At 39.7% G+C, this 19,902-nt stretch overlaps 1 protein-coding gene across 1 annotated transcript in view; it reads left to right on the forward strand.

The window, feature by feature from the left end:
- Window positions 1-648: 648 nt before the first annotated feature.
- LOC142162099 (uncharacterized) overlaps window positions 649-19,902 on the forward strand; it is a 64,436-nt gene continuing 45,182 nt past the window's right edge. Inside the window, exons 1-11 of the mRNA XM_075218409.1 lie at window positions 649-970; window positions 1,118-1,246; window positions 1,306-1,676; window positions 2,134-2,880; window positions 3,058-3,121; window positions 3,207-3,304; window positions 3,605-3,698; window positions 4,252-4,308; window positions 4,351-4,538; window positions 4,659-4,821; window positions 4,903-5,277. Of these exons, the coding sequence (XP_075074510.1) occupies window positions 649-970; window positions 1,118-1,246; window positions 1,306-1,676; window positions 2,134-2,880; window positions 3,058-3,121; window positions 3,207-3,304; window positions 3,605-3,698; window positions 4,252-4,308; window positions 4,351-4,538; window positions 4,659-4,821; window positions 4,903-5,277 (2,608 nt within the window). The remainder of the gene's footprint in view (window positions 971-1,117; window positions 1,247-1,305; window positions 1,677-2,133; window positions 2,881-3,057; window positions 3,122-3,206; window positions 3,305-3,604; window positions 3,699-4,251; window positions 4,309-4,350; window positions 4,539-4,658; window positions 4,822-4,902; window positions 5,278-19,902) is intronic.

Here is a 19,902-nt window from a genome sequence, read left to right on the forward strand (position 1 = left end):
AGAAAATATACATATTAGTTTAACTTTGAGGCATAATAATACGATCCGAAATACGATCCGATCCAAACTTTAAAATCCGATCCAATCCGATATAATTCGGATCGAATTCAGATTGCATTTTCTAGAATCTAAAATCCTAAATTCGAAATGTGCTAAATCCGATCCGATCCGATCCGTGCACAACCTTAACCTCCATTGATGAACCTCAATTTCTGATCTTGTTTTACTGGTTTGACATGGTATCAGAGCGGGAGTTTGTTAGATCTTGCTTATCTACATAGAATGGTGTTCCCCCTGCCTGTTTTCATCCAATTTTCATCGAGATTTGTCTTCGTCGGAGCTTCATGATTTTTTTTGTGATTTCCGGCAAAAATACTTTGCCGTTTCGCGTTTGAGTCCATTTTACGGTAGATCATACTGAATCTCTGCGGTGTGGTCGCTGGAATTTGAGTTTTGTTCGAGCTAAAGTTTTCCTTGATTTTTCGGAGCTAGGGTTTCCTCTATTTTCATTGGTTCGCTGAAGCTATTTTACTATATCGAGGTCTTACTTCTTTAGGTTACGAAGAAGGGTATTTGTATCTCTCTTTTGTATGTGTTGGATTTTGATTTCAGTCTACAGTATTTGTTGGTGATTTAGTTGTTCTAACCATGACTGGTTCTACTTCCTCTTCTGCGTATACTCCTGACCCTACATCCCCTCTATTTCTTATATCATCTAATGTGCCTAGTGTGTCCCTGGTTCCTGTACCATTTCCGGGGAGTGGATTTGGAGGTTGGAAGCGTAGTATGATAATGTCATTGTCTGCTAGGAACAAAATAACATTTATAGATGGTTCGTGCCCTAAACCTGCTGCAACGTCCCCTGATTATAAACAATGGAACCGTTGTAATAATATGGTGATATCTTGGTTAACAAGTTCATTATCACTGGATATAGCTGAAAGTGTTCAATACTCTGAGACAACCGAAAGTATATGAAAACAATTAAATAATAGGTATGGTAGTGTAAATGGGACTAAAGTTTTTGAACTAAAAAGGGAACTTGCCTCTACCTATCAGGGATCCCTTGATATTGCTTTATATTTTACAAAACTTAAGAGAATCTGGGATGAATTAGGAATAATATGCAGTAGTCATGCAAATTCTTGCAATTGTGCTGCTAAAGAGGGTCTCCAAAAGGAGAAAGAAGAGGACAAGGTCCATCAGTTCCTCATGGGATTGAATGAGGTTTATGTTGGTGTGAGAAGTAATCTGTTGATGATGCAACCTCTGCCATCCCTAATGTCTATAACATTCTTCTTCAAGATGAAAAGCAAAGACAAGTCAACCCGCCTTCTCAATTTACCCCTGAAGCAACCTCCTTTAATGTGAATTTCCTTAATAAAACTACTCAACCTCAGCTGAATATGCAATTTCAGGGGCAGCAGAGACAGTTTACTCAAAGAGTGAATTTTGATAATCAGTCCAGGACCTCTAATCTCTTCTGCAAGTATTGCAAGAAGCCTGAACACTTAATTGATAAGTGTTACAAGCTTCATGGCTTTCCTACTAACTTCAAGTTTACTAAAGGTAGAAAGGCAGCTGCTAATATGGTGACAGATTCTGAATTCTCTGCTTCTGAGTGCACCTCTTCCAATCAGACTTCTATTGTGCCTGTTGCTGAAAATGCTTATGTGGTGCCTGGGCTGACAAAGTAGCAATACTCTCAACTGCTCTCTCTCTTTTGCAACAATCTCATTTCTCTGATCCTGGTCCTCAACTCAATATCATGAGTTCTGCCAATTTTGCTGTACTCTATTGCCTAAGAATGTAGTATATAGTTTCAACTCTACTTTGTTAAACCAATCTGATTCCTTAACTTGGATAGTTAACTCTGGTGCTTCTGACCATATGACTGCTAATAAAGAATATCTCATTAATATCATACCTTTACCTATTCCTTTTCTAGTGTCCCTTCCAAATGGTTATAAAGTAAAAGTTACTTGCACAGGTTCCTTTGTTTTGTCTGAATCTATAATTCTTCACAATGTCCTTTACCTACCTTCTTTTAAGCGCAATCTCATCTCTGTACACAAACTCACAGATCAATTTGATTGTATAGTTTAGTTTACTAGACTTTCATGTCTCATACAGGGCACTTCTCTGAAGAAACCTCTGGATCTTGGTAAACTGGACAGTGGGCTGTATAAATTTGTGTGGGAAAAACCTTCTCAACCTCAAGTTACTATGTCAAATGCTTGCAGCAGCTTGTCATCTTCATCTGTTTCTAACCATCTTCCTTGTATTGTAAACACTGTTTCTCCCTCTTGTAATAAAGCTGCTATGAATAAGATGGACATTGTTTGGCATAATAGACTTGCACATGTTCCTTTTATTAAGATGAAAAGTATTTCTGAAATTTCCTCTAATATTTCTTCTACACAGTCTTTTCCATGTTCTATTTGTCCCATGGCTAGACAAACTAGATTGCCATTTCTTGATAGTTCTATTCATAGTTCTAAGCCCTTTCAACTTATTCATGGTGACACTTGGGGACCATATCACACTTCTACATATTTAGGCTCCAAATATTTTCTTACCATTGTTGATGATTTCTCTAGATGCACTTGGACTCATCTAATGAGGTCCAAAAGTAATGCCTTTCCTCTCCTGAAGGCTTTTGTGTTGATGGTTCAAACTAAATTTCATGTCACCATCCAAAGCATAAGATCTGATAATGCTCTAGAATTAGGAAATAGCAATGCTGCAGTTTCCTTCTTTTCTGAAAATGGAATCATTCATCAAACTAGTTGTCCACACACACCTCAACAAAATGATGTAGTGGAGAGGAAACATAGAACCCTCCTAGAAGCTTCCAGGGCTTTGCTTTTCCAATCCAAAGTACCAATCAGGTTTTGGGGAGATTGCCTTCTCACAACCACATATATCATTAATAGACTCCTCTCTAGACTACTACAAAATAAATCACCTTATGAATTGTTGTCTGGCAAGACACCTAGCTATTCACACCTAAGAACTTTTAGCTGCCTATGTTTTGTTACTATTCCCATTCCTCAGAGAGACAAACTGAAACCTAGAGCTATTCCATGTGTCTTTCTTGGCTACCCTTTTGCAAAGAAAGGTTATAAGTTGTATAACCTTTAGTCAAAATAGTGTTTTGTCTAGAGATGTCATTTTTAATGAATAACTCTTCCCTTTCTCCTCAGATTTTTCCCTTCCAGTTGTGTCAAAGTCCCCATTGTCAACCACCTCATCGCCAGTTCCCATGCCTCCTGATGCTACCACTTCTTCTAGTCCTCTTTCAGTTCCTTTCCCTTCTGATGATCCATCATTTCCTAATGCGTCTGACAACCACCATTGACCTTCTGATGCTTCACCATCACCTTCACCTTCTGATGTCTCACCTTCTCCTCACATTACTGATGCTCTATTTGACTCTATTCCATCTACTTCTTCTCCTGCCACATCTGTTGCACCACTAAGAAAATCTACCATAACACATGCTCATCCCTCTTATCTAAAGAACTATCTTTATAAACTACCTAATTCCCTTTGCTGTTCTGCTGTCCAACCTGTAGAATTTGAGCCATATACTTATTCTCAGGCAGCCCTTATTCCAGCTTGGCAGGATGCTATGAGAAAAGAGTTTGAAGCCATAAAAGCTAATAACACTTGGGATATAATTGATTTACCCCGAGGTAAGAAGCCTATTGGCTACAAGTGGATTTATAAAATTAAAATACAAAGGTAATGATGAAGTACAAAGATACAAGGCTAGACTTGTTATTAGAGGGGACACTCAGGTTGAGGGGGTGGATTTCAATGAGACATTCTCTCCTGTAGTGAAGATGTCTATTGTCAAGTGTTTGATTGTTGTTGCTATTAAGAAGAATTGGTCTTTATTTCAGCTTGATGCTAACTGCTGCATGTGTTTCACTTTCCAATCCATCTACACCATCTTCAAGTTGTTCATCATCATCATCATCATCATCATCATCTTCTTCTTCTTCTTCTTCTTCTTCTTCTTCTTCTTCTTCTTCTTCTTCTTCTTCTTCTTCTTCTTCTTCTTCTTCTTCTTCTTCTTCTTCTTCTTCTTCTTCTTCTTCTTCTTCTTCTTCTTCTTCTTCAAGTTGAAAAAGTCTCTTTATGGTCTTCGACAAGCTTCGAAGCAATGGTATGCCAAATTGTCTCAAGCTTTATATTCTAAAGGTTTTCATCATTCACTCAATGATTACTCTCTTTTTATCAAAGGGTCCCCAGGTCATCTTGTCATCCTAGCTGTTTATGTTGATGATATTATCCTTACTGGTGATGATTTACATGAGATTTCAGCTTTGAAATACTAACTAGATTCTGAGTTTAAGATAAAAGACTTGGGCTCTCTTTATTATTTTTTGGGTATTGAGGTCAATGCCTTACCTGATGGAGTTGTATTGAATCAGAGGAAGTTCACTTTTGATTTACTTAAAGAGTATGATTGCATGCATGTTTATTATGTTGTTAGCCCATTGGATTTGAATCAGAAGCTTAAGGCTGATGTTGGGGATCTCCTTCCTTGTCCTGAGAAGTGCAGAAGCCTTGTGGGGAAGCTATTGTTCTTGACTCACACCCGGCCTGATATTTGCTTTAGTGTTTAACATCTGAGCCACTTTATGTAGACTCCCAGGATTCCTCACATGATTGCTGCTCTTCATTTGCTAAGGTACCTCAAGGGTACTCCTAACCTTGGCCTTTTTTACTCTAACTCTACTGATTTCTCTATCAAGGCTTATTCTGACAGTGATTGGGCTGCTTGCCCTGACACTCGCAAATCTGTTTATGGTTTTTGTATTTTCTTGGGTGATAGCCTTGTTGGCTAGAAATCAAAGAAACAGCCTGTGATTTCTCTTTCTTCTGCTGAAGCTGATTATAGGGTTGTTAGTAAGACTGTTGCTGAATTGGTTTGGCTGTCTAGGTTGTTGCATGATCTTACTATTGATGTTTCCTTCCCTATTTCTATTTTTTGTGATAATATGGCAGCCATTCACATTGCCAAAAATCCTGTCTTCCACGAGCGCACTAAACATATTGAAGTGGACTGTCACTTCATCTGGAGTAAGTTGACTGAAGGGTTCATCCAGCTGTCACATGTTCCTACCTCTGAGCAGCTGGCAGATGTCTTCACCAAGCCTCTAACTGGTGTCCTCTATCACTCCTTTCTTGTCAAGTTGAAGGTTGTTTCCCCCTCCAACTTGACAATTTTGTTGGCCCTCCAGCTTGCACTACTTCAAGCCCAAAGTAGCATACTTAAGTTGGCCCACATATTTATTTTATGCTTAGCCTTTTGTAGTCTTTTGTACTAGTTAGCCTTTATTCTTTGTCAACATAGCATAGTGGTTATTTTAGTAGTTAGCCATTCTTTACATTGTATGGACATATTATAAATACAATGAGGCCAAAAGTGTGAAAGCCTGGCCAGTTATTCTTTCATCATCTCTCTCTTTATGTTTCTACAATGAAGAACTCTCTAGAAAACCTCCAACCTCCATTGATGAACCTCAATTTCTGATCTTGTTTTACTGGTTTGACAAATTTTGATAAATACGTTTTAAATATTGTATATGAACAAAAAAATTCAAAAGGTTTGTCGGGTAAAAGGGTCCCCCCCCAGACCCTTAGGCCCAGGCCCATTGAGAGCCCCTATTCATTCGGACATTGGTTCGACCCGATCCCCTCAGACAACTAAAGGAGACACGCACATAATGATACGTTTGGCAAAATTTGAAAAAGGAATAAATTATGTTCATGGTAAGAAAGAGTCTACGTTTTCTATTTGAGAAAACATATGTAAAACATGATAATTTTTGATACGTTTGGCAAAATTTGAAAAAGGAATAAATTATGTTCATGGTAAGAAAGAGTCTATGTTTTCTATATGAGAAAACACATGTAAAACATGACAATTTTTTAGAAATCTTCCCTCACCCTCCACCCTCCCAAAAAAAAATAAATCAGAATCAATAAATGCATTTGTCTTTTAGACTTGAAATCTGAATGCCTAAAGTGTTTTTTCAAAACTCAGAATATTCTTTTTACATAATTAACTCAGTGAATTATTAGCTACAGTTAAACCTCTTTATAATAGATTTTATTAAAAAATCAAGTATTTTTCGGATCTAATTTTTATTTTATATTTATTACAACTTTTTACCTTTAACAACAACATCTATTTTTATAACAATATGCTCTTTGTAAACCTTATGAGGAAATGGGCCTTCATGGCCATTTATAATATAAAATTAGAAAAATGTCCTTTTTAGATCTTTTATGTGAAAAAGAGATATATCTAATGTGTAAAAGTAAATCTCTCATGTATAAAAAAGAGATAGGATCATAAACTACAAACAAGTTTGTAAAGAACCACATGTAACGTCTGGACCGGTAGTTTTTCATATTTTAGCCCCGATCTCCTATTTATTGCCTCCTCTATGTTATATTGTGGTTACGTAACCTGCCGGGGTGTCTGGTTTTGATTTTGGGTGAGTTTCGGAGTGAAATGGGACACATAGTCCTTGATAGAGTTGACCGTAGTGTGACTTTTAAGTAGACGACTCTGAAATAGAGTTTTGATGGCCCCGATAGCTCTGTATGATGATTTTGGACTTAGGAGCGTGTCTGAATGTTGATTTGGAGGCCCGTAGGTCGTTTCAGCGTGAATTGGCGAAAGTTAAAAAATTTAAGGTTTGAAAGGTTGGAAAGTTTGACCGGGAGTTGACTTTATTATATCGAGGTCAGATTCTGAAAGTTGAAATAGGTTCATCATGTCATTTATGACTTGTGTGCAAAGTTTGAAGCCAATCGGAGTTGTTTTGGTATGAATCGACATTAGTTTTGAAATTCGGAAGTTCATAGTTTCATAGCCATGAATTGAGTTGCAATTTGTAGAATCGATATTGTTTGATATGATTCTTGGCCTCGAGTAGGTCCGTTAGGTATTTTAAACTTGTTGGTATACTTAAACGGGGTCCCGGGGGCTCCGGATGTGAAACGGATTGAATTCGGTACAATTTTGGACTTGTACAATTGTTGAACACCACTGTTGTTCTGGTGTCATCCCAACTGCGGAAACACAAAAGCGAGGATCTGATTGATGAAGTGAAGCTAGATTTGCCCATCTAGGATCGCAGGTAAGAGTAGATATCCGCATCTGCGAGTCCACATTGTACAGAGAGTGGTCCCAGATACGGATGGGCTAGCTTGGTCTATTGTCGTAGAAGCGGGCCTTGCCCGCATGAGTGAGTGCGCAGAAGTGTGTTTTAGTCCGCAGAAGCAGATGTGCAGATGCGCATGTGGTCCGCAGAAGCGGAAAGTCATGGCCTAAGAGTAAACCGCACCTGCGATGGTTTTCAGCAAGTGCGGCATCGCATAAGCGACTAAAGGGCCGCAAAAGCCAAATCGCTTGGCAAAAAAGCCTAATTTTGAGGGTTTGATTTCATAAATTATTTTTGGACCTAGAGAGCTCGGTTTGTGGCAATATTTTAGGAGGTTTTCCAAGAAAATATTGGGGTAAGAAATCCTAATTCGGTTTTGGTTAAATTACACGAATCTATTGTTAATTTCATCATTTAATTAGTGATTTGAGTTGAAAATTTGAGAAAAATTCTTAGGCTAAAATTTAGTGATTTGAAAGGCGATTTGAGGTCGGATTTAAGTAATTCATGTATGGTTGGACTCGTTATTGATTGACTGTTCGGATTTTGTAATTTTGGTCGGGTTTCAAGACACGAGCCCGGATTGACTTTTGAGTTGACTTTTTATTTCTTTGCAAAGATCGTAATTTTATTGTTCGAAATAGTTTCCTATAGTTTATATTTATAGTATGAAGTTGTTTTTACTTGATTCGAGCCGTTCGGAGTTGGATAATCGAGGGAAAGGCCTACTAATGGATTGCGTTTGCGTGTTTCGAGGTAAGTGTCTCGCTTAACTTTGTATGGGGGAATTACCCCTTAGGATTGGTGTTGTTTTTGATAATTTTGATGTGTGAAAGACATGTACGCAAGGTAACGAGTGTGTACATAGGCTAAATGTGGAAATTTACCAGTTTTAGCTATATAGATTCCTTTCATGACTTAATTGAGTTACCTTAATATGTTATAGTCATTATTTCTAGCCTATCATCACATGCTCTACTTGTTTTATATCTTTCTTGTTAATTGCCCTACATGTTCAGTTGAAGTTGTTGTTGTTTCCTTTATCCCTTATTCATTATTTAACCCTGAATTCTTTACATGAAGTTGTTATTCTTGGAATATCTTGTTGATGAAACTTGTATTTAGTCATAAAGGCCGTGATTCATGTTGAGGCAAAGTGTTAAGTTGTGAAATACTATTCCTCAACATTCATGCTGGCATCCGCAGACCGTGATAGACCTTGTCCTCAGAGTCCCTCTCTACCTAGACTATTCTATTTTCCTTATTGTTTTATAGACATTGATGTATAGTATTATGCAATACTACTATTTTGAGCTTGTGACTTGTATTCGCCGGGTCTTGTAAGTTGCATATGCTGAGTTGCAGAGTTAATTTTATATAGTTGCTGAGTTTTGAGTCTTTAATTATTATTTCAGTTATTTCGCATGTTTTGTTAGGCTTACCTAGTCTTAGAGACTAGGTTCCATCACGACATCCTACGGAGGGAAATTGGGATCGTGACAAGTTGGTATCAGAGCTCTAGGTTCATAGGTATTATGAGTCACAAGGAGTTTTAGTAGAGTCTTGTGGATCGGTATAGAGACGTCTGTACTTATCTTCGGGAGGCTGTGGAACTGTTAGGAAAAGTTTCAATTTTTTGATTCCTTATCATGCGAATTTGTTGACTTAGAAATTCTAAATCTTTGTCTTTCTATTCTTTCACTGATGGTGAGGACACACATAGATGGATCTGATGATTAGACACCTACGTCCCCTGCTAGAGCCACGAGAGGTCGATGAAGGACATGTGGTGCAGCCAGAGCACCTGCTCGAGCTGCTACAGAGAAACCACCAATAGCTCCAATTGGAGAGTAGGCACCCGCGATGCTTAATACTACCCCTACACTTCAGGAGATTTTCGCACAGTTTTTGAGCATGTTTGGCACTCTATCTCAGACATGGTTAATTCTATTTGCTCCTGCCACATCTCAGGCTAGGGGAGGAGCACAGAATTTCGTAGCCTGTACCTAGAGTAGCGGGTCTAGGTTGACCAGGTCTAGAGGTCATACCAGTGCAGCCAATTGTCTTAGTTCAGCCCGAGGTTGCAGTAGCTTCTGAGGGGGACAACTTAGGCTCGAGAGGTAAAACCCTCCTACTTTCAGCAGTTTGGCTTCAGAAGATGCACATGGTTTTCTTAAGGAGTGCCATTGTATCCTCCGTACTATGGGTATCGTGGTGTCGAGTAGGGTTGCTTTCACTATGTTCCAGCTTAAGGGAACGACTTATCAGTGGTGGCGAGCGTATGAGTTGGGTATCTAGGTCGAGGCAGCTTCACTCACTTGGGCTCAATTCTCAGAGATGTTCATGGGGGAGTTTGTTCCTAGAGCCGTCGTGAGGCATGACGCGTAGAGTTTGAGCAGTTGCGCCAGGGTGCTATGATCGTATCAATGTATGTTGTTAGGTTCTGCGAGTTGTCTTAACATGCACCAGCTCTAGTCTCTACTATCAGAGAGCAAGTTCATTAATTTATCGAGGGGCTCAGCCCTGGTATTAGATTCAACATGGATCGAGAGTTGGAGACTGATATTCTGTACCGGCAGGTAGTGGAGATCGCTAGTAGATTGGAGGGTATGTGGGCCTAGGAGAGAGAGGAGAGGGAGGCCAAGAGGCCTCGACATTCTAGCATATATGGCAGTACATGTGCCCTAGTTGCAGCCCGTCATGGGAGAGGCTATGTGAGCCTTTCTATGCATTCAACAGTTCCATCAGTATACCGGCTACTCCCAAGACTCAGGTTGCCCATTATACACCGCCACTATCTAGTTCACCTCCTGCACAAGGTGCTTTCAGCGATCCGTCCATCCAATCAGGCTCGAGCCAATTCAAGCAGCCACGTCCTCCGAGAGCTTAGTTTGAGTGTGGTGACACTCGTCATATGGTGAGGGACTGCCCCAAACTTAGGTGAGGTGCACCTCCAAAGACTACTTAGGCCCTACGTATTCCACAAGGTCCTCAAGCTTCTCAGGTCGTGGTTACCGCACCAGTTGCCACTCCACCTGCACAACCAGCTAGAGGTGGAGGTCAGGCGGGTAGAGGTCACCTTAAAGGGGGAGGCCGGGTCAGATGTTATGCTCTTCCTACTAGGACAGAGGCAGTTGCATTCGACTTAGTCATCACAGGTATTGTTCTGGTTTGTCATAGAGATGAATCAGCCATATTTGATCCAGGCTCTACTTATTCCTATGTATCATCTTACTTTGCTCCATTTTTCGGTATATCTCGTGATTTTTTGAGTTCTCCTATCTATGTTTCCACGCCTGTGGGAGATTCCATTGTTGTTGACCGTGTGTATCGGTCGTGTTTAGTTGTTCTTGGTGGTTTTGAGACCAGAGCTAACCTATTGTTGCTTAGTATGGTAGATTTTACTGTTATTTTAGGCATCGACTAATTGTCACCCTATCATGCTATTCTTGTTTGTCACTCCAAGATGGTGGTGTTGGCTATGCCAGGTTTTCCATGGTTGGAGTGAAGGGGTACTTTGGATTATGTTCCTAGTAGAGTGGTATCTTTCCTAAAGACACTGCGGATGATTGAAAAGGGGTGTGAGACATATCTAGCCTTTGTGAAGGATGTCAGTATTGATACTCCTACCATTGAGTAAGTTCCAGTAGTAAGGGATTATCTAGATGTATTTCCAACGGATCTTCCGGGCATGCCACCCGATAGGAATATCAATTTTGGTATTGATTTGTTACCGGACACTCAACCCATTTCTATTCCACCATATCATATGGCCCCATCAGAGTTGAAGGAGTTAAAGGATCAGTTGCAAGAGTTGCTTGAGAAGGGCTTCATACGACCTAGTGTGTCACCTTGGGGTGCTCCGGTGTTGTTTGTGAAGAAGAAGGATGGTTCTATGTGCATGTGTATTGATTATCAGCAGTTGAACAAGGTTACGATGAAGAACATGTATCCATTGCCACACATTGATGACCTATTTGATCAGCTACTGGGTGCCAGAGTGTTTTCAAAGAATGATTGCGGTGAGGCTATCATCAGTTGAAGATTCGAGAGCCGGATATTTCGAAGACTACCTTTAGGACTTGGTATAGTCATTATGAGTTCCTTGTGATTTCATTTGGACTGACCAACACCCTAGCAACATTCATGCACTTGATGAATAGTGTATTCCAGCCCTATATTGACTCATTCGTCATTGTGTTTATTGATGACATCTTGGTGTACTCCTGGAGTTAGGAGGATCATGTGTAGCACCTGAGGACCATGCTCTAGACCTTGAGAAAAAAGAAGTTGTATGCAAAATTTTCAAAGTCTGAATTGTGGCTTGATTCGGTGGTGTTTTTGGGTCATGTAGTGTCGAGTGAGGGGATCAAGGTAGATCTGAAAAAGATTGAAGCAATGCAGAGTTGTCCCAGACCATCTTCAGCTACTGAGATCCAGGGTTTTCTTTGTTTGGTAGGGTATTACCGTCGATTCATAGAGGGTTTCTCATCTGCTGCTGCACATATGACCAGATTGACCCAGAAAGGTGCTCCGCTCAGGTGACCGAGGAGTATGAGGAGATCTTTCAAAAGCTCAAGATTGCTTTGACTATGGCCCCAGTGTTAGTATTTTCTATAGGTTTGGGGTCTTATACTGTATATATTTATATGTCACGCATTGGTCTTGGTGCGATGTTGATGTAGGATGGTAGGGTGATTGCCTACGCATCTAGATAGCTAAAGGTGCATGAGAAGAACTATTTTGTCCACGACCTTGAGTTAGCAGCTATTGTTCATGCCTTGAAGATTTGGTGGGGTGTCCCTTGAGTTGAGTGCAACATTTCAGCCTCAGTCGGACGGACAATTGCATCAGTGGAGATGGTTAGAGTTACTTAAGGACTATGATATTACCATTCTGTATCATCTTGGGAAGGCCAATGCGGTGGCTGATGCCTTGAGTCGTAAGGTGGAGAGCTTGGGCAATTTAGCATATCTACCGGTAGTAGAGAGACCATTAACATTGGATATTTAGGCCTTGGCCAACTAGTTTGTTAGATTGGATGTTTCAGAGCCGAGTTTCGGCATGTGTGATTTCTCGGTCTTCTCTATATGATTATATTAGAGAGCGTCAGTATGACAAACCCCATCTGTTTGTCCTCAAGGATATGGTTCAGCACGGCGATGCCAATGAGGTCACTATTGGGGATAACAGTGTGTTACGTATGCAGTGCAGGCTACGTGTGCCCAATGTAGATGGTTTGTATGATTTGATTCTTCAGGAAGCCCATAGTTCACGGTACTCCATTAATCCGGGTGCCACTAATATGTATCAGGACTTGAGGAAGCACTATTGGTGGAGGAGAATAAAGAAGGACATAGTGGAGTATATAGCTCGGTGCCTAAATTGTCAATAGGTGAAGTATGAGCATCAGCGGCCAGGTGGATTGCTTTAAAGGCTTGAGATTCCATAGTGGAAATGGGAGCGGGTTACTATGGATTTTGTTGTTGGGCTCCCACAGACTCAGAGCAAGTTCGATGCAGTATGGGTGATTATGGATAGGTTGACCAAGTCGGCTCATTTCATTCCAGTGGTGACTAATTATTCTTTAGAGCAGCTGGCCCAGGTTTATATTCATGAAATTATCCAACTTCAAGGCGGGTCGGTATCCATCATCTCTGACTGGGGTACATATTTTGCATCGCGATTCTGGAGGGCGGTACATTGTGAGTTAGGTACGCGGGTTGGGTTGAAAATAACATTCCACCCTCAGACGAACAGACAGTCCGAGCGCACTATTCAGATATTAGAGGATATGCTTCGTGCATGTGTGATGGAGTTTGGGGGTTCTTGTGATCAGTTCTTGCCGCTTGTAGAGTTTGCCTAGAACAACAGTTACCAGTCAAGCATTCAGATGGCTCTATATGAGGCCTTGTATAGGAGGCAGTATCGGTGTCCGATGGGTTGGTATGAGCCGGGTGAGGCTAGGCTATTGGGTAAAGACTTGGTTCAGGATGCTTTGGAAATAGTTAAATTGATTCAAGATCGGCTTTGCACAACCCAATCTAGACAGAAGAATTATGCGGATTGGAAGGTTCGTGATGTTGCATTCATGTTTGGGGAGCGGGTCTTGCTCCGGGTTTCACCCATGAAGGGTGTTATGAGGTTCTGGAAGAAGGGCAAGTTGAGCCCTAGGTATATCAAATCTTTTGAGATTTTAGAGAGGATTGGAGAGGTGGCCTAAAAGCTTGCACTGCCACCTAGTCTTGCTGCAATTCATCCAGTATTCCATGTCTTTATGCTCCGGAAGTATCATGGTGATCCGTATCATATGTTAGACTTCAGCTCAGTCCAGTTAGACAAGGATTTGTCTAATGTTGAGGAGCCGGTGGCCATTTTAGACAAGCAAGTCCAAAAGTTGAGGTCGAAAAATATTGCTCGGTCAACTAGTCGAGGAGGCAACTTTGGAGACCGAGCATGATATGTGTAGCCATTATCCTCATCTTTTCACCACTTCAAGTATGTCTCTATACTCGTTTGAGGACAAATGTTTGTTTTAAAATGGGGAGGATGTAACGATCCGGCCGACCGTTTTGAGTATTTTAGCCCCGATCCCCTATTTATTGCCTCCTCTATGTTATATTATGATTATGTAACTTGCTAGAGTATTTGGTTTTGGTTTCAGGTGAGTTCTGGAGTGAAATGGGACACATAGTCCCTAAGTTGGAGGCTTAAGTTGATAGAGTTGATCGTACTTTGACTTTTGAGTAGACTAGTCCGGAATGGAGTTTTGATGGTCCCAATAGATCCATATGGTGATTTTGGACTTAGAAGCAAGTTCGGATGTTGATTTGGAGGTCCGTAGGTCGTTTCGGCGTGAATTAACGAAAGTTACAAAATTTAAGGTTTGGAAGGTTGAAAAGTTTGATCGGGAGTTGACTTTATTGATATCGAGGTCTGATTTAGATTCCAGAAGCTGGAGTAGGTCCATCATATCATTTATGACTTGTGTGTAAAGTTTGAAGTCAATTGGAGTTGTTTTGGTATGCATCAACATTAGTTTTGGAATTCGGAAGTTCATAGTTTCATAGGCTTGAATTGGGTTGCGATTAGTAGAATCGATGTTGGTTGATGTCATTCTTGGCCTCGATTAGGTCCATTAGGTGTTTTAAAACTTGTTGGTATATTCGGACAGGCTCCTAGGGGCCTCGAGTGTGAAACATATTGAATTCGGAATAATTTTGGACTTGTGCAATTGCTGAACAACTATTGTTCTGATGTCATCGCACCTGCGGAGGGTTTGGCTGTAGGTGCGGATACGTAAAAGTGAGGAGCTGATCGTAGAAGCAAAGCTGGCTTTGCCTAGCTAGGATAGCAGGTGCGAGGAGATATCCGCATCTGTGAGTCTGCAAGTGCAGAGGAGTGGTTGCAGATGCGAATGGGGCTAGCATGGTCTATTATCGCAGAAGCGGGCCATGCGAATGGGGCTAGCATGGTCTATTTGAGTTGGAAATTTGAGGAAAAATGGTGAAAACTTCTTAGGCTAAAATTTGTGGATTTGAAAGGCGGTTTGAGGCTGGATTTGATTAATTCTTGTATGGTTGGACTCGTTATCGATTGTGTGTTCGGATTTTATAATTTTGGTCAAATTCTGAGACGCGTGCCCGAGTTGACCTTTTATTTCTTTGCAAAGATTGTAATTTATTGTTCGAAATAATTTTCTATAGTTTATATTTATAGTATGAAGTTGTGTTGTCTATATTCGAGCCGTTCAGAGTTAGATAATCGAGGAAAAGGCTTACTAGTGGATTGAGTTAGCGTGTTTCGAGGAAAGTGTCTCGTCTAACATTGTGTGGGGGAATTACCCTTAGAATTGGTGTTTTTTGTGATAATTGTGATGTGTGAAAGCCGTGTACGCAAGGTGACGAGTGTGTACACAGTCTAAATGTGGAAATTTATCGGTTTTAGCTATATAGATTCCTTTCATGCCTTAATTGAGTTACCTTAATATGTCATAGTCATCATTTCTAGTCAATCTTCACATGCTCTACTTGTCTTATCTCTTACTTGTTAATTGCCCTACATGTTTAGTTGAAGTTATTGTTTCTTCTATCCCTTATTCATTATTTAACCGTGAATTATTTACATGAAGTTGTTATTCTTGGAATATCTTGTTAATGAAAATGATGTTTAGTCATAAAGGCCGTGATTCATGTTGAGGCAAAGTGTTAAGTTGTGAAATACTATTCTGTTAATTTATTCACTCTCAGTTGTTATTATTGAGACTCTTGTGTATGTTGTGGTTGAGCCATGGACTCTTTATTGTGAAAATATTGTTATTGTTCATTTCTTTGGCAAGTTGTGATATTGGACACTTAAGGTGTGATTTGTGATACGTTGTGATATTGATACGCATGCGGTGGTATAAGGTTTTGGGGTTGAAACGCATGTGGTGAGATAAGGTGGGTTTGATACGCGTGGCTAGTAGGAGAACTACAAGAAGTCACCCGGTGTGATAAGGTGGGTTAAAATGCGGGATGCTATTTCGGAAAAATATTTTAAAAACTAAATGCAAGGCTCCCGCAGTGATATAAGGAAAGATTGTGAATGTAAGACCCCGTTAAAAAATATTTCCTAATGATTTAAGATTTTAAAGTGCGCCAGCGGTATTTGGGAATAACGTTTTTGAGTATTAAAACAGACCTATGGGATAGAACCACATTATTTTAAAAATAAAAATATATGTTTGAAGTAAGTTGGAACATATTAAGTAGGTTTGTGAGTGGGAGGAATTTGTGTTGAACAAGTGGATGCATTAAGTGGAAAGGATGTCTCAATTTGCACGACACCTTACTTTTAGCGTTAATTACTCTCATAGAAAAAAAAAGATATTTTCCATGAATTTTGTCCCTAAAGCATAGCCCTTTGAGTCTGGTTTCAAATGTATCAAACCATTTGTCATTTGGATATTTCTACAAGAAATTATGATCAAATTACTAAAATAAGGCAGATGGAATGAATAAAGTTTTGCTGAGTATTTAAAGCCTTAAATAGCACCTCGCGATCTCTACTTTTCACTTGTGTACCCTAGATGGCTATGTATGAGTTTAACATTGTGTAATCATGGTTTCATACTTATATGAAGATTTGGAAGTGAATTGGGGTATACATCATAGCAAGGTATCGAAGGAGAGTAAGTTGGAAAACATGAAATATAGAAAGGATGCAACTGGGGAGCTCGTCTGAACTCGTGCCCCGTGCGAGTTTGAAAGAGCCATGACCCCCAACAATTTTAAAAAAACAACAAAGTATTTCTCTAGCACGCGAACTTGAATAATAGCTGGTCCATGTCCGCGCGACGCACGAGGATGCACAAGCTAAGCCCGAAGCCTTTATATAGAATATTTCGGCAGCTCACTTCCCCCACTCCTCTTGACTGATTCTTGGAGCTCCTCTCCACTCTCTCAAGACCCCCAACACCTCCGATCTTCAAGATGAGTAATCCTTACTAGTTTGGTATTTCATTCCATCAATTCCACCCTAAAACTAACCAAATCCACCATGGAATCATTAGATTTTCAAGGAATCTTCCCAATGGCTCAAGTGAGGACTTTTACAAGATTCACCCCCCAAAGGTAATTCTATCTTCTTTGACTTGCATACATGACTTAATAATGAATATATGAGTAGCAATTTAGAGCTAGAATTTATTGCATGGTGATTGGAAGCCATAGTTTTACCAATTGGAATTTTTAGGATTTGTAGAGAATGAAAAGTGATTCTTTTGATGAATTGGTTGGTTGGGGATGGATGGTAAGACATGAATACATTGTTAGAAGTCCTAAACTATTAAATGCTGGTTGTAATATGAATTGGTGGGGAAAAGAGTGGGTATTGGATAAAGAAATATCATCAATGAAGGTTGTAGAGAAATGTGCACACTCAATGTTTGATAAAATGCCTAAGTGAGCTGAATGCTATGAACCCCTTCCTAATGATGGTCCAATTTGACTATGTTTCTATAGATTGATGTTGCCAAGGGTAGTGGCGCATTGTAGGAACTCTAACAAAGCTAAATCGAGGTATGTTGGCTAAACTTCTCTCTCAGAATCTAATTCCATAATATCCCCGTAAGTTTCAAGTATAGTTGGCCCAAGTATCTAATTCTTATGTTCTGAGTTATTCCTTATATATTTGACTATTCCGAATAAGTTTGTGTTGAAAGGTATATAATAAAAATGTGCATCAAATGCTCTTATCGTCTTGTGTTCTCCGTCGGGAAAGTTTTCTAGTGTGATCAACATGTCGAGATAGTATAATTTCAAATCATGTTTAAATTGCAAGTTGTTATGCCCAATTATGAAAGGTAACTCAATGTTCCTAAAACCCCTATTGTTCATAATCATACTTACGGCCTTGATCCAAATTTCTATTATTGTTGATGACCTATAAATATGTTTGAAAGTGGAAGAACTAAAGTGAGATATAAAAGCGTGGCCATGATTGTTGTCGCTAGTGTTTTTGGATTTAAAGTCGTGTTTAAATCGTTAATCACCATGCCCTTCTTTATAAATATTTCCAATGTGATTTGAGTTCTTACGTACTCAAGAGTTGAAATTGTGTATTTTCCCTTTATGGAGAAGTATTTAAAAAGGTACGGTGTATTACTCGCTTATGATTTTTAACTTGTTTTGTGATTTCAAGTCATTGAGCTCCATACTTTGAAAAGGGATCTAATGTGTTTAAAGCCTTCATCACTAATTAACTTAGAGTTATGATTTTCAAAATATTCTACATGTTGATGTTTGATGGTGATCGTTGAACATAAAGGAAAAAAGTGTGAAATATGAAATACGGCACCATGCCATGAATAAAGAACTTTGTGAATGGTCAAAAGAGCCAAGAAAATAGTGTTATTGTAGTTGATGTCTCGTATGAGGCGGCCTAGCCGATCGGGTCATGATCGGATGTCATGCCGTACATATGGTAGTGTTGTGTTGGAATTTGTAATTGAAATTGTGATTGTGGTTGATGTCTCATATGAGGCGGCTTAGCCGATCGGACGCCATATCGTACACATGGTGGTGACTGTGTGGGAAATTGTAATTGTTACTATGATTGTGATGTCTCGTATGATATGGCCTAGCCGATCGGGTCGTGATCTGACTCCATGCCGTATACATGGTGGTTACTGTGTTGGAAATTGTAATCGGAATTGTAAACGGTGGCATATCGGTACTAATGGTCTCCCAACCAAAAATATATATTATTTTTGTATTTCGAAAGATGTTAAGTTTTAACTGGGTGTTTGGATATTGTTGATTATGACTTGCTGTTTTATGGTTATCCCCTTTTTTTATATGGGCATTCTATTTTGAAAAAGGACATTTAGTGTCATGATCCTAGTTCTCCCTCCATGAACCTGTCATGACGACACCTAGTCTTTAAGACTAGGTAAGCCTAACATTTGCGAATAAAGGAACAAAACATGAAAACTAACAACTGAAAGTAAATTTTAGACAAGGAAATGCGATGCCGCTCGGTATATACAATAATCACTCTCAAAATGAACATAAACGCTCCCAAAACCCGGAATATCATGAGTCACAAGCTGTAGAAGTAAATAATGCTCCTACACTCCAGAAACTATCGATGAGGAAATACAAGAATAGTCTTTAATCTTAAGGAAGAGTAGATCAGGACTCTTAGGTCTGCGGACGCGGCAGATATACCTCGAAGTCTCTACAGTCGTCTCGCCTCACTAGAAATGTGGCTAGAAAGTGGATCTGCACACGAAAAATATGTGCAGGAAAGGGCATGAGTACACCACAATGGTACCCAATAAGTGCCAAGCCTAACCTCGATCGAGTAGTGACGAGGTCAGGTCAGGGGCCTACTGGTATAATATAATAAAATAATACATTATGAAATATCGCAGTAAAGATAAATACTAACATTTAATGAGAATGAAATCACAGAAAAATAACAACTCAGTACCCAGAGATAGCAACAGGGGATCTCCCGGGATACCGTCCCGTAGTCCCAAACGTTAATGTGCAGGGGATCTACAGGGATACCGTCCCGTAGTCCCAAACATAAATGTGTAGGGGGATCTCCTGAAATACTGTTTCGTAGTCCCAAAGTAAATGTCCAGTACAGGGGATCTCCCGGGATACCGTCCCATAGTCCCAAACATAAACGTGCAGGGGGATCTCCCGAAATACCGTTCCATAGTCCCAAAGTAAATATGCTACTCAATCAACATAAACAACAGTTTCAGCAAGAAATTCTACAGTTTAGACTAAGTTCATATCAAAGAAAACAGATAATTTTCACTAAACATGCTGCACAGAGTTCAGATAGACAGTTAAGACAGTTAAGGCACGTAAGCATGCTTTCCTAAGCTAAACATGATAGTTACATATACTAGTGTTGCTCAATTAAAGGAAAAACAGAGATTTGCTTAATGGAAACAGGGTTTTTCAACAAATAGCCTATGTACGCACTCGTCACCACACATACACGGCGCTCATATATCAAACAATACCAAATCCTAAGGGGAGTTCCTCAACACAAGGTTAGGCAAGCCATTTACCTCGAGCCAAGCTCAAATAAATCCGAAATCACGCTCTTGCCACGAGTATCCAACGTCGAGTGGCCCAAATCTAATCAAATCAATTGCATAACGTATGTATAACTACAAGCAACTGATTTTAGTAATGAAATTAAATCT

The sequence above is a fragment of the Nicotiana tabacum genome, chromosome 7 (assembly GCF_000715075.1).
Source record: "Nicotiana tabacum cultivar K326 chromosome 7, ASM71507v2, whole genome shotgun sequence".
In the NCBI taxonomy this organism is placed as follows: domain Eukaryota; kingdom Viridiplantae; phylum Streptophyta; class Magnoliopsida; order Solanales; family Solanaceae; genus Nicotiana; species Nicotiana tabacum.